Source organism: Gossypium arboreum, chromosome 11, assembly GCF_025698485.1.
Source record: "Gossypium arboreum isolate Shixiya-1 chromosome 11, ASM2569848v2, whole genome shotgun sequence".
In the NCBI taxonomy this organism is placed as follows: Eukaryota; Viridiplantae; Streptophyta; class Magnoliopsida; order Malvales; family Malvaceae; genus Gossypium; species Gossypium arboreum.
Window position 1 is genome coordinate 16,171,787 of NC_069080.1, and position 14,460 is coordinate 16,186,246.

Consider the following 14,460-nt stretch of genomic DNA (forward strand, 5'->3'; position numbering starts at 1 on the left):
AAAGAGCAAATTAATTATTTCTATTAAAAATTACATCTAGTTGTACAATTAAAAAATGTCGTGCTTGACAAAATAATCAAACAGTGACACGCCACATTTATGTCATGCCAATGGATAAAAACTAGTTTTTAATAGTAGAAATGAATAAAAACTTTAATAGGAAGATGAAGCATTTCAAGACACTCAAACTCACGTTCTCATATATTAACAACAATATCCATATTAATTAAGTTAAGAGTTAATCGACTATTTTAATTGTAAATCTTAAATATAGACAATTCAATATATCTTTTTAAGATCATTAGTATTTTATATTATTATAGAAATATTTTTATATTATATAAATTATATAATATATAAAAATAAAATAATATGTTATGGGAACTTAATATTAGAAGAAATTTTTGTTGGGAGGAATAGTTGAATCACTTTCAACAGATCTAAGAACAATTTTAAACCATATTAAGAGTCACTGAAATCATTTTAAAACCCAATTAAAGATATTTGAAATGGCCATGGACTTCCCTCAACATATTCCACAGTTAAACAACGTTTCCATTTTTTCAAAGCAGGCGGTGGAAGGTAGGAACAACAAGACAAAAGAAATTAACGCAGGACAATATGATACACCGTTGTAATTTTTTTTTTCTTTTTTTTTGGGGGGGTACAAATACTAAGCTTAAATCTAGAGATGAAAAGGAAGAAAGAACAATATAATGCACGAAAAAATGCTAAGAATTAAATGACTCAGTTAACTTCTGCAATCTCATCCAAGGCATAGTTGTTGGTTGATACATTGGCGTAATTAACTTTGTTGAATCGAACCACCACTGGATAGCGAGTCTTAGGGTCCTTCAACATCATATTCAAAGAAACAATCAGAAATGAATCCAACATGCTCCCGAATTCTAGAAAAAATAAGAGAGACTGACCTGGTCGACTGTAACAACTGACCCAAAGCTGTTGTACCAGTAGGACTCTCTTCTAAGAATCTTAACCTATACATATACATACATGATGTGAACAAAAATGCATTTCTCAGCTATATATCAGACGGTTTTGTATGGCAATAAGTAAGCTAACCTTGGTTCCTCTTTTTGGTCCAATTGGTGGTGGCTTAGGTTTAGGGGCTTCACCGCCTTCTGATGGTGCAGTGGTGGTAGCTGGTGCTGGTGCAGCAGCCTCGTCAGCTGCCCTCGTCACCACAAGCCTGGAATTGTTGTTGTTCTTTGAAGGGAAAAACACGGTGGTGGTCTTAGAAGTGGAGCTTGAATTCGCTGCGACATTGGGTGTGAGCAAGAACCCTGAAGCAGCTGATGCCATGCTGGAGGTAGCCATGTATTCACTCTCTGTTGCAAATGGAAAAAGGGTTAAAGTTTAGTAGATGATTAGTTCAAGTGGGAAAGAAAAGAAAGGGATGATTGAATCGGATTGGATTGGATTGGATTTTCAATGTTTGCTCAAACAATTATCTCATCTTCAGAAAATTGACTCAATCTTTTCCTCCACTAGGGTTCTGCCACCTATGCACCATATCCTATTTCTTTGGATAATGTGATACAACAAGTATCATTACACAAAACAATAATACTGCTAATATAATGAAAATATTAGTGTATTTTTTAAAAATTTACAAGGAGTTTTAAAGAATTTATATATATATTTTAATACTTTAATAGCACACTATTTTTAGAATTAAATAAATTCCATTACTAATGTATGAAATAATTTCTTATAATAATATAGTATCAACATCTTAAAATTTATTATCACATGAGAATTTATATAAAAATATAAAATATTTTAATCAAGATATATATATGTATAAGAATACAATATTCAAATATTAAATTATGGTGATATATAATATAATATAATATATATAAATACGATTTTAGAAAATTTTTGAACTGATAAAATATCTAATTATATTATTAAAATGATAATCTATTTATTAGTATTATTATGTACCTACAATGTAAAACGTATGAATTAAATTAAAACTTTCTTTTTCCTTGTGAATTTTCACGGAAACAAAACTTGTCTCTTTCCTTTCCAAGCTATTGTAGTAGAGGGTAAAATCTCATAAAACTTCATAACTTTGGTGAACATTTTTTTTTTTTTGTTTGTGTGTGTGTTTAAGTAATTGTTTATGGATTTCTAATGATTTTGTTACCTCTAAATCTTATACTCAAAAGATATGCAACATGTGGAGACATAAAGGGAGCGTGGAGGTTTTTTTTTTTTTTCCCCTAAAAAATAACCAAAAAGAATATCACTTTTTTCTTGTCTTGAGTTGAGTAGCAGAAACAGAGAACCAAACAATGAAAAAGAAAGGAAACTGAGGTAGAAAATGAAAGAAACTAAGTAGATTTCTGGTATTGAAGATTTGTTCTTGTTTCCATTTTTTAATGAAACAATGTTGGAAGTAGACAAAAAAAATAAAATAAAATTGAGCCATTTCCATTGTTATTAAAGAAGAACATGAAATCTCATTCAAGATGAAAATTAAGTTTTCTAATTTAAAATAAAAAAGGATTGAAAAAGTTTTATTTAATAATTTCCATCTTAAAAAGGAAAAATTTTATGAAAATCCCTCTTCTTTAACGATGTAGTTTTTTTTTTCTTGCTCGTTACGTCACATGACATATTTTCATTAGAATTTAACGTAATTAAATTAAAGTAATAAAATGTTTTAAGGAAACAAATGTAGAGTAGAAACACCACAATAACAAATTAATTAAAATATAAGGGTAAATCTTGCGATCATCCCTGCATATTAAGATGGAAAGCTATAGTACAACTCAAAGTGCCCAAATTTAAGTCTTGACGTTGATAATGTTATTCACCAACTAGTGATTGAAGCAAGTTTGAATCTTGGAACATAAGCGATACAACTTCACTCTTACTATATTTCAACTATATCAGTTAGTTAGGGTATAAGAGGTTCTTTCATTAAGAATTTGGGGAATTTGGGAGGTTAGAGCTTAGAAATGTTTAGGGTTTTAGCCCAATGATCATCAACTTAAAAACAGACAAGAAGAAAGCCCTATCGATTCATTTTATCGACAAATCAGGGTTAGTTGATTCGTACAGAGCTCAATTTCTGGATGTTATGAAAAAGTAGCAAAGCATTTCTCTTTCACTCGATTTCGTCTGAACCAGAACCAGAAGAGCCAACTCTTCATACGTCAACTATTCTCCGATCGATCCCAAACTTTCTGGTAACTGCTAAGCCATATCGCTTTTTTCTTTCACTTCATTCGTTGGGTCCTTGAAGCTTCAACAGTAGTTCTTTTCTTTCCTTAAAATATCGTCAATGATGAACTGGCGGTAAGGTCAGCCTATTGAATTCGAAAATATTACTTAAACCAAAAGTCACCTTATAGAACACTGAATTTAGTTCAACTATGGTCTAAACCAATTAATCTAATCCTTCAGTTTTTGATGTTAAAGCAACTCAACTTTCGTACTTGGGGCATTTGTTTTGTTTTATTTTATTTTCCTTGTGTGGTTTTGTTTGTTTGTTTTTTCATGTATAAGAGTGGAGAATGGTGAATGTTCCCTCTCTGGTGTCTCTGAGCATTGACGCACTTAAAAGAGAACTCATTCACGGTACATTTCCCTTATGTCTTTCCTTTTTAATGCTTGTAATGCATACTGTTTGCATTGTACTAAAAATGCCAAGTTGCTGAGAGATGCATTTCCCCCTTTTAACTGATAGTTTCAGTTCATAGTGGTCAAATTTAATCATTGGTTGGGTTGGTTGCAGGGGATGATCTTTTGCCGCATGTCTATGAACTTCCTCTGGAATTGTTCAATTCATTAGTAGAATGTCTACCTCCTTTGGCCTTGCAGAAGCTGCAAAGTGAAATGTTAGTTAATTTTTCTGCACCTTATAAGTTATATGTATGTTTTCAAGTTGTTTTTTGAATTTATAACTGTTGTAGCTGAATAATTCTGGATATCGATTGCTGCTACTGAAGCTTGAAATGGTCATGGGTGAGCAAAATGTGACAATTGTTTACTTAGGAAGGGGAAATTTTCAAATAGGCAGAGAAATGTTTTACTAGATTTTCTAATGCACAAATCTTCTAACAAATGAGCATGGCTATGAAAGATTTTTCTTAAGGTAGCAATAATCTTTTTCCCTCTTGACATAGCTTGTTTAACTTTTGCTGAGTTGCTGCTATATGTGGGCTACTTGAATATTCTTGAAAGATATTAACTTTCATTGAGCAGGCCATTCAAGAACTATGATGACTATGGTCCTTCTAGTGATGACTTAAAAATGGGGAGAAAACGTGGAAGGTATGTTAGATTCGATGTCTCTAGATCCCCTTTTTGCTTTACGTAGAAAGTAAGACTAGAATGTGAGGTGACTGTTTAGTGCTAGTTTCTTACAGATATGGAAATTTCGATACAGCATGGAAGGCATTGTTTAAGTTTCGTTGGCCTGATCTTGTGGAGTGTGTCAAACCAGTTGATTGGCAGCAGATTTACTGGGAAACTCATGTGCAGAAGTATGTTGTTCCAATTAACATACTAATTCTCATTATTTAGGCCTCTTCTTGAATTCTGTTATGATCTATCCTTTTTTATTAAATGGAAAGACAGTTGCCTAGATGAAGCAGCAGAGATAGCATTGCTTCCATCATTTATTGGATGCCTTGGTGAGATACAGATTTTAGGTACTTTGATACTTAGCTTCTATGTATTATGTGATTTTGAAAGTTTTGGGTGAACTTATATGGATTTCTATATGTTTATCTGCCTCTTGCTATGCATACATCATGTTATATATATAACCTTGTTCCTTTTGATGGTAGATTTTAACCTGTTTGCTTAGCTTGCTAGTCACCCAGTGAAGGAGGATGAGTGATGAACAATTAAATCATATAAATATCAAGAAAATTTTGTTTATAATGGTGGATTGCATGGATATGCCCCTTGCACATGGCATGAGGGGTGATGTTCTGGTGGTTAATAACACTGCTAAGCAAATCTGTTAGAAAGCTGGCAATTAGATTGTGCATTCCAACTTAACTGATTACATATTCCTAAAAGCAACTTAATCCATGAGCTCCCCCTCTCTCCTTCAAATTTATCTTTGTTACTTGTCTTTATTACCATACTTAGAGCAAGTGAAAAGCTTTCTTGATTTTAACATGATTTGAGTTGCCTTTTCTATTTTTTTTTTGTTCCTCCTTTACCCTTCGAATTATCTTACCAATATTGTAAAAGTTTGTTGTTCCCCTTAACTCTTTTTCTTTTCTTTTTTCTTTTGTACTTTTATGCAGAGAATATACTGCAATACATTGGGTATGTGGATGATATGAGTAACTTGGCTTCAGATTACTTGAAATTATCTTACCACTGCCAGCAATTTGGGTGTTATGCTAGGTAACCTCTAATGCCACATCCATACATGGGTAGAGTACATGCTCATGTTCCTTAATTGGCAACGGAATGCAATTAAATTATTTATATGAGCTGGACAATCTTTTTCCCTTAGCATGTCCTGATTTAATTAATATATATGTTTGACACTACATTTTATTTCCTCTTTGTTTTCCTATGTATCATTCATACAAACTGTTTTATTGATCTTTATCTAGTTTGTCAGATTACCTGTTTTATCCACTGCCCCCTGCCCCACCCAAAAGAAAATGTATCCTCATTTTAGTGCAATTGCTTTTCCATTTCCAATATTATGACTTGTGCAAATGTTTGGCTTCTTATATGTGTAATTTTATATTTGCAGACGGTTGAGACTTCAAAATGTGCTCTGTGTTTTAGAATCTTGTGTAAGTTTGTAAATTCTCTCTCTCCCCCTGTTTGATAAACATTCAGTAAGCTGGTAACATCGGAACTCTTTGTGTTAGACAATGCTTTTGCAATAAATAATTGCATTAGGTGATATTAACCAGATTTGTCTGTAATAAGTGTTTGTATGTATTGATGTTTGTGTCTGAAAGAGAAAGAGAGTTAGAATGCATATGGTTTCATATATTAGAAGTTTTTCTCTCTGTTTCGCTTCCTCTAGTAGCCATTTTTCTTTCAGTATACTCATCCTAGCATGGTAATGTTTGCTATCTGATGGCCAATTGTTGCAGCAACTTTTGAAGAAGTCCAACTTGCAAAGCTTGGTGGTACAGTGGATCAGATCCTCAGAACATGTAAGCCTAATTCTTTTTGTTCATGAGTGTCAGTAAAATGTCGGTAATTAAGTTATTGACCAACACAATAGTCCTTTTCTTTTTCTTGTACGATGGACATGGGAACATTATCCACGTAAAATGAATTAACAATAACTTGGATGCAGGATTTGTCAGGCTGTTTGAGTGAATGTATTAAAGCCGCTGAAGTTCTCATAAACTTGTTCCTCATAAATTGAAAGAAGTTACCTTTTATCCTTCTGAAATATATAAGGGTAACTGGTAATAGTATCTATATAGCTAGGCGGTGGTGTACGTCAGTCCAATATTATAATAAACAACATAATTGCAAATCATCTTGGAATTTAGTCTTTTATTTTCTTGATAACTCTGCCATCTGTCTACATCAGCAATCCATTCGGTGTCTTTTTGTTTTAATGATTGAGCTGTAACACAAGCTTTACGAAGGCATATGATAGTTATTCTAATCAGCATGCTCCCAAATCTTATACTAATAAGCAAAGGCCATCTGTTTTGGGCCTTTCAATCAATTCAAGTTGTTGATTTGTGTAATGATTGAGCTGTAACACAAGCTTTGCAAAAGCATATGATAGTTATTCTAAATTTCTAATCAGCTTGCTTCCGAATCTTATACTAATAAGCAAAGGGGCCTATCTGTTTTGGGTCTTTCAATCAATTCAAGATGTTTATTCTTTTTTGAGTGCACATAATAAGGGATTGGAATATTAACATTTGATTTCCATGGGATTGATTTTTTATTTTTATTTTTTTAGGGCATTTGATTTAGGTTAACCAAGAAGAAATGTAATTTTCCAGAAAAATAAAAGATAAAAAAGAATTGAGTTGATTGTACTGTAATCTTTATATGTCTAAGGATGAAATTGGATGTGAATCGTAACATCAAAACTTATTGGTAATTGGTATGAATTCCATTGAAGTTGATACCATTTTTGCTGGAATAGAGTGACATTGAAGAACATGTAATAACCGCCAACACTTGTGGTTCTATGTCTCATGCAGTCTGATTTAATTGTACCAGGGTAATTCTTCATTGACATGAAGTTCTCTGGGCCACTTATCTTTTCCTCTTAAAATTTTTTCTTTATCCAATAGTTTAAAATAGTTAATGCATTTTTATAATCGTGAACATGTTATTGCATGAGTTGAATATTCAAAATTCTTCATTCTGAATTTAAGAATTTCATAGAGATCAGTATACCTATGTATCAAATATCTTCTTTCTTTGGCTTATTTAATTGTTATTACTTCCTGCTTTTGCAGGTTGCTGGATTATGCAAACTTCTCAATCAGAATTCTAGAACGTTAACATCACTTGAATTTGTACACTGCAAGATCTCTTCCACCTATATGGACACAATTTGTGGTTCCTTGTGCTCAAGTGGTGCAGAAACTCACCAAATACATCACTTCTCCATTAGCTCTTCAAGCTTTGATGAGATTGATCCAGTTTCCCTGGCTCATAGCCTTGCATCATTTCTATCATCAGGAAGGTATATCTACTTTCATTTTAAGCTTCACTGTTGGTGAAATTTGGGTGCATTTATTTAGTTGATTGCAAGAGGTGTTTAACAATGACACGTTTATCAATTTGCATGACTAACATTGGAGGGCTATATTAAGAGGAGTTACTCCTGAAAGTGCCATTCCAATAAGGTTGCATGCACTGTCACTCACGGTACTTAAATTAAGACTAATAGTTCAAGAAATAGAATTTGACAATCTTTGAGCACCACTGCATGCTGGTGTAACATGGGGGAATCTGTCATTGAAGGAAAAAAAATTACTTTTATATGGCTAATATGTGACATATCTTTCCTGTAATGAAAATGCCAAATTTTATGATCTGCAATGTAAAGTTAGAATCCTTTAATATGATTTTTTTTTTTGTTAAGGACTTGAGTCCAGATTTCTGCCGTAAGACATTTAACATGTGTTTGTTGGAATATGGCAAGTTTTTGCATTGATTTAGGGTAATGAGTCCATCTAATGTAAACTTTCTTAGTTTATTTAGAAGTACCATCTGTAAAGTGGCAGCATTCTTTTTACAATGATTAATCTTGTTGCACACATATGCACATGTATCATTTGTTTTGTTCTTAGGTCCTTGCGGTCATTAAAGCTATGTGACAACAACCTGGATTGGAATTTTGCCAAAAGTGTTTTTAGTACTCTACTGGATTCTTCGTGCAGTCTAACAAGCTTTGACCTTTCAGAAAACAATGTTGAGCGATGCACTTCATTTACAATTTTCTTTCAACATAAATCAAAATACCTACTGTTAGCCAGCTATAATATTTAATCCTTAATCTCACAGATATCTGGATGGCTTTCTATTTTCAACTGGAAATCAAATGCCTTTCTGTCATCTTCTGGAGTGACCAAATCTTTGCAGTCATTACGCATCCTCAAGCTAGGGTATGTAATCAGTCATACATGTTATTCTTCTTGTAAGTTATTGTTCGTTAAGTCAAGACTACTGGTACTAAATTGACCGGCAAGGGTTTTGACTTTTGAGGTTGTCACTGGCAGACAATGTCATTTTATACCTTGCAGGGATGTAGGAACCCTCTATAAGTTTGAAATTTCATTTCTTGCACCATAAAATAGAAATTTCTTTTCAGGGGTAATAATCTACAGAAAGATGATGCTGGTAATCTAAGATATGTCCTGGTTCAAATGCCAAGCTTGGAGATTTTGGATCTTAGTGACAATCCAATTGAAGATGATGGCATCAGGTCTGCAAAGTAAATATCTTGCTGTATTTTTTAATAAACGTTGGATGTAATATCTGACTGCCTGCATTTAAATTCTGCAGAAGTTTAATCCCTTATTTTGCTGAAGCATCTAAAAGTTGCTCTCCCTTGACGGATTTGAATCTGGGGAGTTGTGAGCTTTCCAGTGATGGAGTGATTCTACTTCTGGATGTCCTATCAACCTTAGCGAGACCATTGAATTATCTCTCTCTTGCTGATAATGGCCTTGGCAGGTTTGTCTGGACTGTGCTGGCATAGAACTTACCCTTTATCATCTATTTTCTTACTTGAAAAGGATTGAGCTTATAACTGATGGAATCCAGCCAAGTAGCAGAAGCTTTGGGAAAGTTTTGGGGTACATCTATCCAAGTACTTAATCTCGAAGGTATAGGACTGGGTCCATCAGGATTTCGGAAACTAAGAGATATAAGAATGGAGAACTTGAAGCTTGTTAAACTTAACATAAGGTTTGGATCTATGCTTCAGTTTGTTTTCCCGTTTTCAAATACTTCCTGAATGATAAAGCAGTTAGCATGTGTATGTCTTTTTTATGTAGCAAAAATCGTGGTGGGATTGAAACTGCAAAGTTTTTGTCAAAGCTCATTCTCCATGCTCCTAAACTTGTTGCAGTCAATGCAGCATATAATCTCATGCCTGCAGAATCCTTGCCGTTAATATGCTCTGCACTGAAAACTGCAAAAGGTGGTTTTACAATTTTTTTTAAATTTCAATGCACCGTTTAGCTCCTTTGCTTTAGGTTCATCAGTTTCCCTTCTGCTGTCAGCATTATCAGATATTGACAGCAAAATTGGAAATATCATTTCTTCTTCAATTTCAATCACATTCACCGAGTTGCAACTATGCATGTTAGATTTCAAATTTTAGGCAGTGCAGAAACTAGCATCTATTGGGGCTTGAAATCCGAAAAGATTTAAATATATATGTTCCCTAATGGTATCCAAAATCCTTTTTCACATTACCTGAATGAAAGAGTTGTGTGTGGTGTTGTGTAGGTCATGTGGAGCAAGTGGACTTGAGGGGGAATATCTGTGAGTATCAGCCCTCCCATGATACCATGCTCGCTGAATTTCAACATAACGGAAAGCCTATTTTGATTCTTCCATCGTCGGTAGCCTTAAACGTACCTTATGATGATGACCCGTAGCTGACATTATCCTAAGTTTTTTAGTGCTTAGTTCAACTGCTTAGGAAAGTGATTTTCTATTCTATTTAATATATATATATATACACATATAACTTTAGTAATATCTATACCTTTTTATATAAATTGATATTATATATTTTTTCAATTAGGTTGGTATGGGATTAACTCGTTATATTAACTCAATTAAACAATCAAACATTTTAGTTATAATATAGATAATTCTTAGCATGTCATTGCGGCTTTTTTTTTTTTTGAAGGAATAGATGGCACATTTCGTTGATCAGATGGGATTTTTATGACTGACATTGTTGTTACATTGAGGATAAAGAATGGTTGCTATGTTATTGGAAACAAAGGAATTTCTCTCCATTTTAGTATGATTTCAATTTATCAATGCTGTGGCCATTTGTATCAAATAAGTAGATAACTCAATTCTTCTATTTTCGGTTGAAATGAATTTTGTTGAGGAGAATTGAGATGCTGAGAGCTGTGAAGAGGTGGTTATGATGGTGGCAATATGTCATCTACATGTTCTCTAGTGTGCCATACCTTATTCTGTAGGTTGTTAAGTAAAACTATGGGCAACTTGATTTGATTGGTGGTAGGAGGTTGTAATGTTGTTGGTTAAGATTTCGAAGGACATATGGGTAGTTCCCTAGATAGGTTGACACTGACATTAGCTATCACTCATGTTCGCGGAAGTTGAAATTGGTATAACAAATTTTTCGTTTTTTTTTTTTTTCCCATATTGATTTTGTTCGGTTGTTAAATTACAAATTAAATATGTTATATGCTTTAGAGAGTTGAAGATTTTAATGTCATTTCTTGTAGAGGTGTTTGATGAAATTAGAAATAAATATTCTAATGTATTCAGGAAAAATTCTAAGAAGTATATATAACTATATATACATGAAGCATTGAATTGATTTAAGTAAAGAAAATCTCTAATTAGTATCTCTAAAATTCTGTGGTAATATCTAAAGATATGATATTCAATGCTGTCAAATAATCAAAGATTCTCAACCCTCCCCTTCAAGTTGGTGCATAAATGTCGCATGCCCAACTTGCAAAGAACATTATAATAAGTCTTACGGTTGAGCCCTTTAGTAAAAACATTAGCCAATTGTTTTTTGAATGCTAGATAAGATAGACTTAAGGCACCATTGACTACTTTTTCCTTGACAAATGACGGTCTATTTCGATGTGCTTGGTTCTATCATGTTGCACTGGATTTTGAGCTATGTTGATGGTCGCTTTGTTGTACAGTACAAGGTTGATCTATTTTCGTTCAATAATTTTAGCTCTTCTAATACCTTTTGCAGCTATAAAAGCTCACAAACACCTTGAGCCATGGTCCTATATTCAGCCTTTGCACTTAATCGAGCCACAATACTTTGTTTTTTATTCCTCCAAGTGATTAAGTTTCCTCTCACAATAGTACAATAACCTGTTGTAGGCCTTATGTAATCAAAAGAGCCGGCCCAATCTGCATCTATAAATATTTTTATCTTGAGATGACTATTTTTGAAAAAGAGAATACGTTTGTTTGGTGCAGACTTCAAATGCACAAAATTCGCAATACTGCCTGCATATGGGCTTCGTGAGGATCATGCATAAACTGGCTTACGAAACTAACTGCATAGGCTATATCAGGTCGAGTATGAGTGAGATAAATCAATCGTCTGACAAGTCTTTGATATCTCCCTTTATCCACCATTTCATCAATCCCTACTCGTAACTTGTGATTACTCTCAATAGGTGATTCTGCTGGTTTGCAGCCTAACATGTCAGTCTCTGTCAGAAGATCTAAGACATACTTTCTTTGGGAAATAGAGATTCCTTCTTTCGATATAGCCACTTCTATTTCAAGGAAATATTGTAACTTTCCCAAGCCTTTGATTTCGAATTTCTGAGCCAATTGTTTCTTAGGTTGGGCTATTTCTTCCTTGTAATCTCATGTCATAATTATGTCATCAACATAAACTATAAGGAGAGTAATCTTACCCTTGTGATGTTTTCTAACGAGGGTATGATTAACATTACTTTGTCGATAGCCAAACGACACCATGGCCTTACTAAATCTATCAAACCAGGCTTTAGAAGATTGCTTTAATCCATATAAGCCCTTTTTCAGTCTACATACCTTCCCTTGAGTGTCTTTATCCTCAAATCCTGAAGGAACTTTCATATACACTTCTTCTTCCAGGTCTCCATGTAAGAAGGCATTCTTTACATCAAACTGCTGTAACTCCCAATCGAGATTTGTTGCCCATGATAAGACTCTAATCGTGTTCAATTTAGCAATTGGAGCAAATGTTTCTTGATAATCCACTCCATATGTCTAAGTGAATTCTTACGCTACTAATCTGGCGTTGAGTCTTTCAATTGAACCATCAGTCTTATACTTGATTGTAAACACCCATTTGCAGCCAACCATTTTTTGCCTCTCAGGAGGATTAACCAGTTCTCACATCTCATTTTTTGCTAAAGCCTTCATTTTTTCAATCATAGCTGTAACACCTTTGACCATATAATGCTTCATACAGAGCCATCTGAATACTAGATTGGAAACTATTGTTATAAACAAATTCAGCTAATGGCAAATGACGTTCCCAACCTGATTCAAAATCAATGATACAAGCCCGAAGCATATCTTTTAATATCTGCATTACCCGTTCGGACTGTCCATCTGTTTGCGGATGAAAGGCCGTACTGAAGTTAAGTCTAGTACCCAATGATTTATGTAGCTGTCTTTAAAATATCGATGTGAACCGAGGATCTCTATCCGAAATTATTGACACTGGAATACCATGTAATCTAACAATTTCTCGGATATACACTTCTGCAAGCTTCTGCAATGACCAATCTGTTCTGACAGCTATAAAGTAAGCTGATTTTGTAAGCCGATCAACAATTACCCAAATAGCATTCTTTTTACTAGGCGACAGTGGTAATCCTGTAACAAAATCCATCGTGATACGATCCCATTTCCACTCAGGAATACTAATAGGTTTAAGTAGTCCAGTAGGAACCTGATGTTCCGCTTTTACCCGCTGACATGTCAAACATTTACTAACATACTCAACTATGTCCCTTTTCATTCCAGGCCACCAATATAATTCTCGTAAATCACGATACATCTTCGTACCTCCGGGGTGTAAGGTAAATAGACTATCGTGAGCTTCTCGAAGAATTAACTCTTTAAGCTCGGAAGTAGCTGGAATACAAATTCGATTTTGGAATCTCAAACAATCATGATCATTAACACTAAAGCTTTTTGATGTGCCATTCTGTACCATTTCTCTCTTTTTCAACAACTTATCGTCTTTCAACTGTACTGATTTGATCTACTCAAACATTATCGGCTTCACTCTCAACTCGGCAAAAAGACTTCCATCATCACTGATACTAAGTTGTGCAGACATTACTCTTAATTCAATTGCAGTTTTTCTACTTAGTGCATCAGCTACAACATTAGCTTTTCCCGGATGGTAATCTATAACACAGTCATAATCTTTTAGAAGCTCTATCCATCGTCTTTGTCTCAAGTTTAATTCTTTTTGTGAAAGGAGATATTTCAAATTTTTATGATCGGTATAGATGTAGCATTTCTCACCGTACAAATAATGTCTCCAAATCTTTAGGGCAAAAATTACAACTGCTAGTTCCAAATCATGAGTCGGGTAATTACGTTTGTGTGGCTTCAATTGACGAGATGCATAGGCTATTACTTTTTCATCCTGCATCAGTACACAACCCAAACCATTCAAAGAAGCATCACTATACATTACAAAATCTTTCCCCGACTCTGGTAATGTTAATATCGGTGCCTCTGTTAACATTTGCTTTAACTTTTCAAAACTTTCTTGGCACTGATCATCCCATACAAACGGTACATTCTTTTGTAGCAGCTTGGTCATCAGCAAAGCTATCTTCGAAAATCCATCTACAAATCTTCTATAATACCCAGCTAAACCAAGAAAACTACGTACCTCTGATACGTTTCTTGGTGGTTTCCACTGTACAATCGCTTCAATGTTCTTTGGATCAACTCGGATTCTATCTGCAGATACTATATGTCCCAAAAATATAACCTCTGACAACTAAAATTTACATTTGCTGAGCTTTCCATACAACTGTTTTTCTCGTAATATCTATGGTACAATCCTGAGATGCTGATTATGCTCTGACTCTGATTTCGAATAAACCAGTATATCATTAATAAAAACTACTACAAACTAGTCTAAATACGATTGAAAGATACGATTCATAAGATTCATAAAAGCAGCTGGAGCATTTGTCAACCCGAATGGCATTACTAGGAACTCATAGTGACCATATC

The 14,460-nt window shown here is 34.0% G+C and overlaps 2 protein-coding genes across 11 annotated transcripts; one reads left to right on the forward strand and one right to left on the reverse strand.

Annotated features, from left to right (window-relative positions):
• Positions 1 to 501: 501 nt before the first annotated feature.
• LOC108488482 (photosystem I reaction center subunit IV B, chloroplastic-like) lies at positions 502 to 1,505 on the reverse strand. The gene is made up of 3 exons (XM_017792756.2): positions 1,084 to 1,505; positions 933 to 998; positions 502 to 852 (listed from the first exon to the last, which is right to left on the reverse strand). Exons 1-3 carry the CDS (start codon positions 1,336 to 1,338, stop codon positions 748 to 750), a joined length of 426 nt encoding a protein of 141 aa, XP_017648245.1. The 5' UTR covers positions 1,339 to 1,505; the 3' UTR covers positions 502 to 747.
• Positions 1,506 to 2,723: 1,218 nt separating this feature from the next.
• Positions 2,724 to 10,864, forward strand: LOC108489761 (uncharacterized). Of its 10 annotated transcripts, none has more exons than XM_053022128.1 (18): positions 2,724 to 3,224; positions 3,544 to 3,615; positions 3,773 to 3,875; positions 4,243 to 4,311; positions 4,407 to 4,523; positions 4,618 to 4,691; positions 5,301 to 5,403; positions 5,765 to 5,807; positions 6,117 to 6,179; positions 7,461 to 7,690; positions 8,301 to 8,421; positions 8,515 to 8,615; positions 8,822 to 8,935; positions 9,016 to 9,186; positions 9,277 to 9,420; positions 9,510 to 9,655; positions 9,967 to 10,002; positions 10,376 to 10,864. In XM_053022128.1, coding segments are annotated over exons 2-18 (1,701 nt in total). In that variant the 5' UTR covers positions 2,724 to 3,224; positions 3,544 to 3,551; the 3' UTR covers positions 10,378 to 10,864. The 10 variants fall into 10 exon arrangements, 9 of the variants coding, with proteins under 9 accessions (XP_052878088.1, XP_052878087.1, XP_017649982.1 ...); XM_053022127.1 differs by having other exon boundaries at positions 10,382 to 10,864; XM_017794493.2 differs by having other exon boundaries at positions 9,967 to 10,864.
• Positions 10,865 to 14,460: the final 3,596 nt, after the last annotated feature.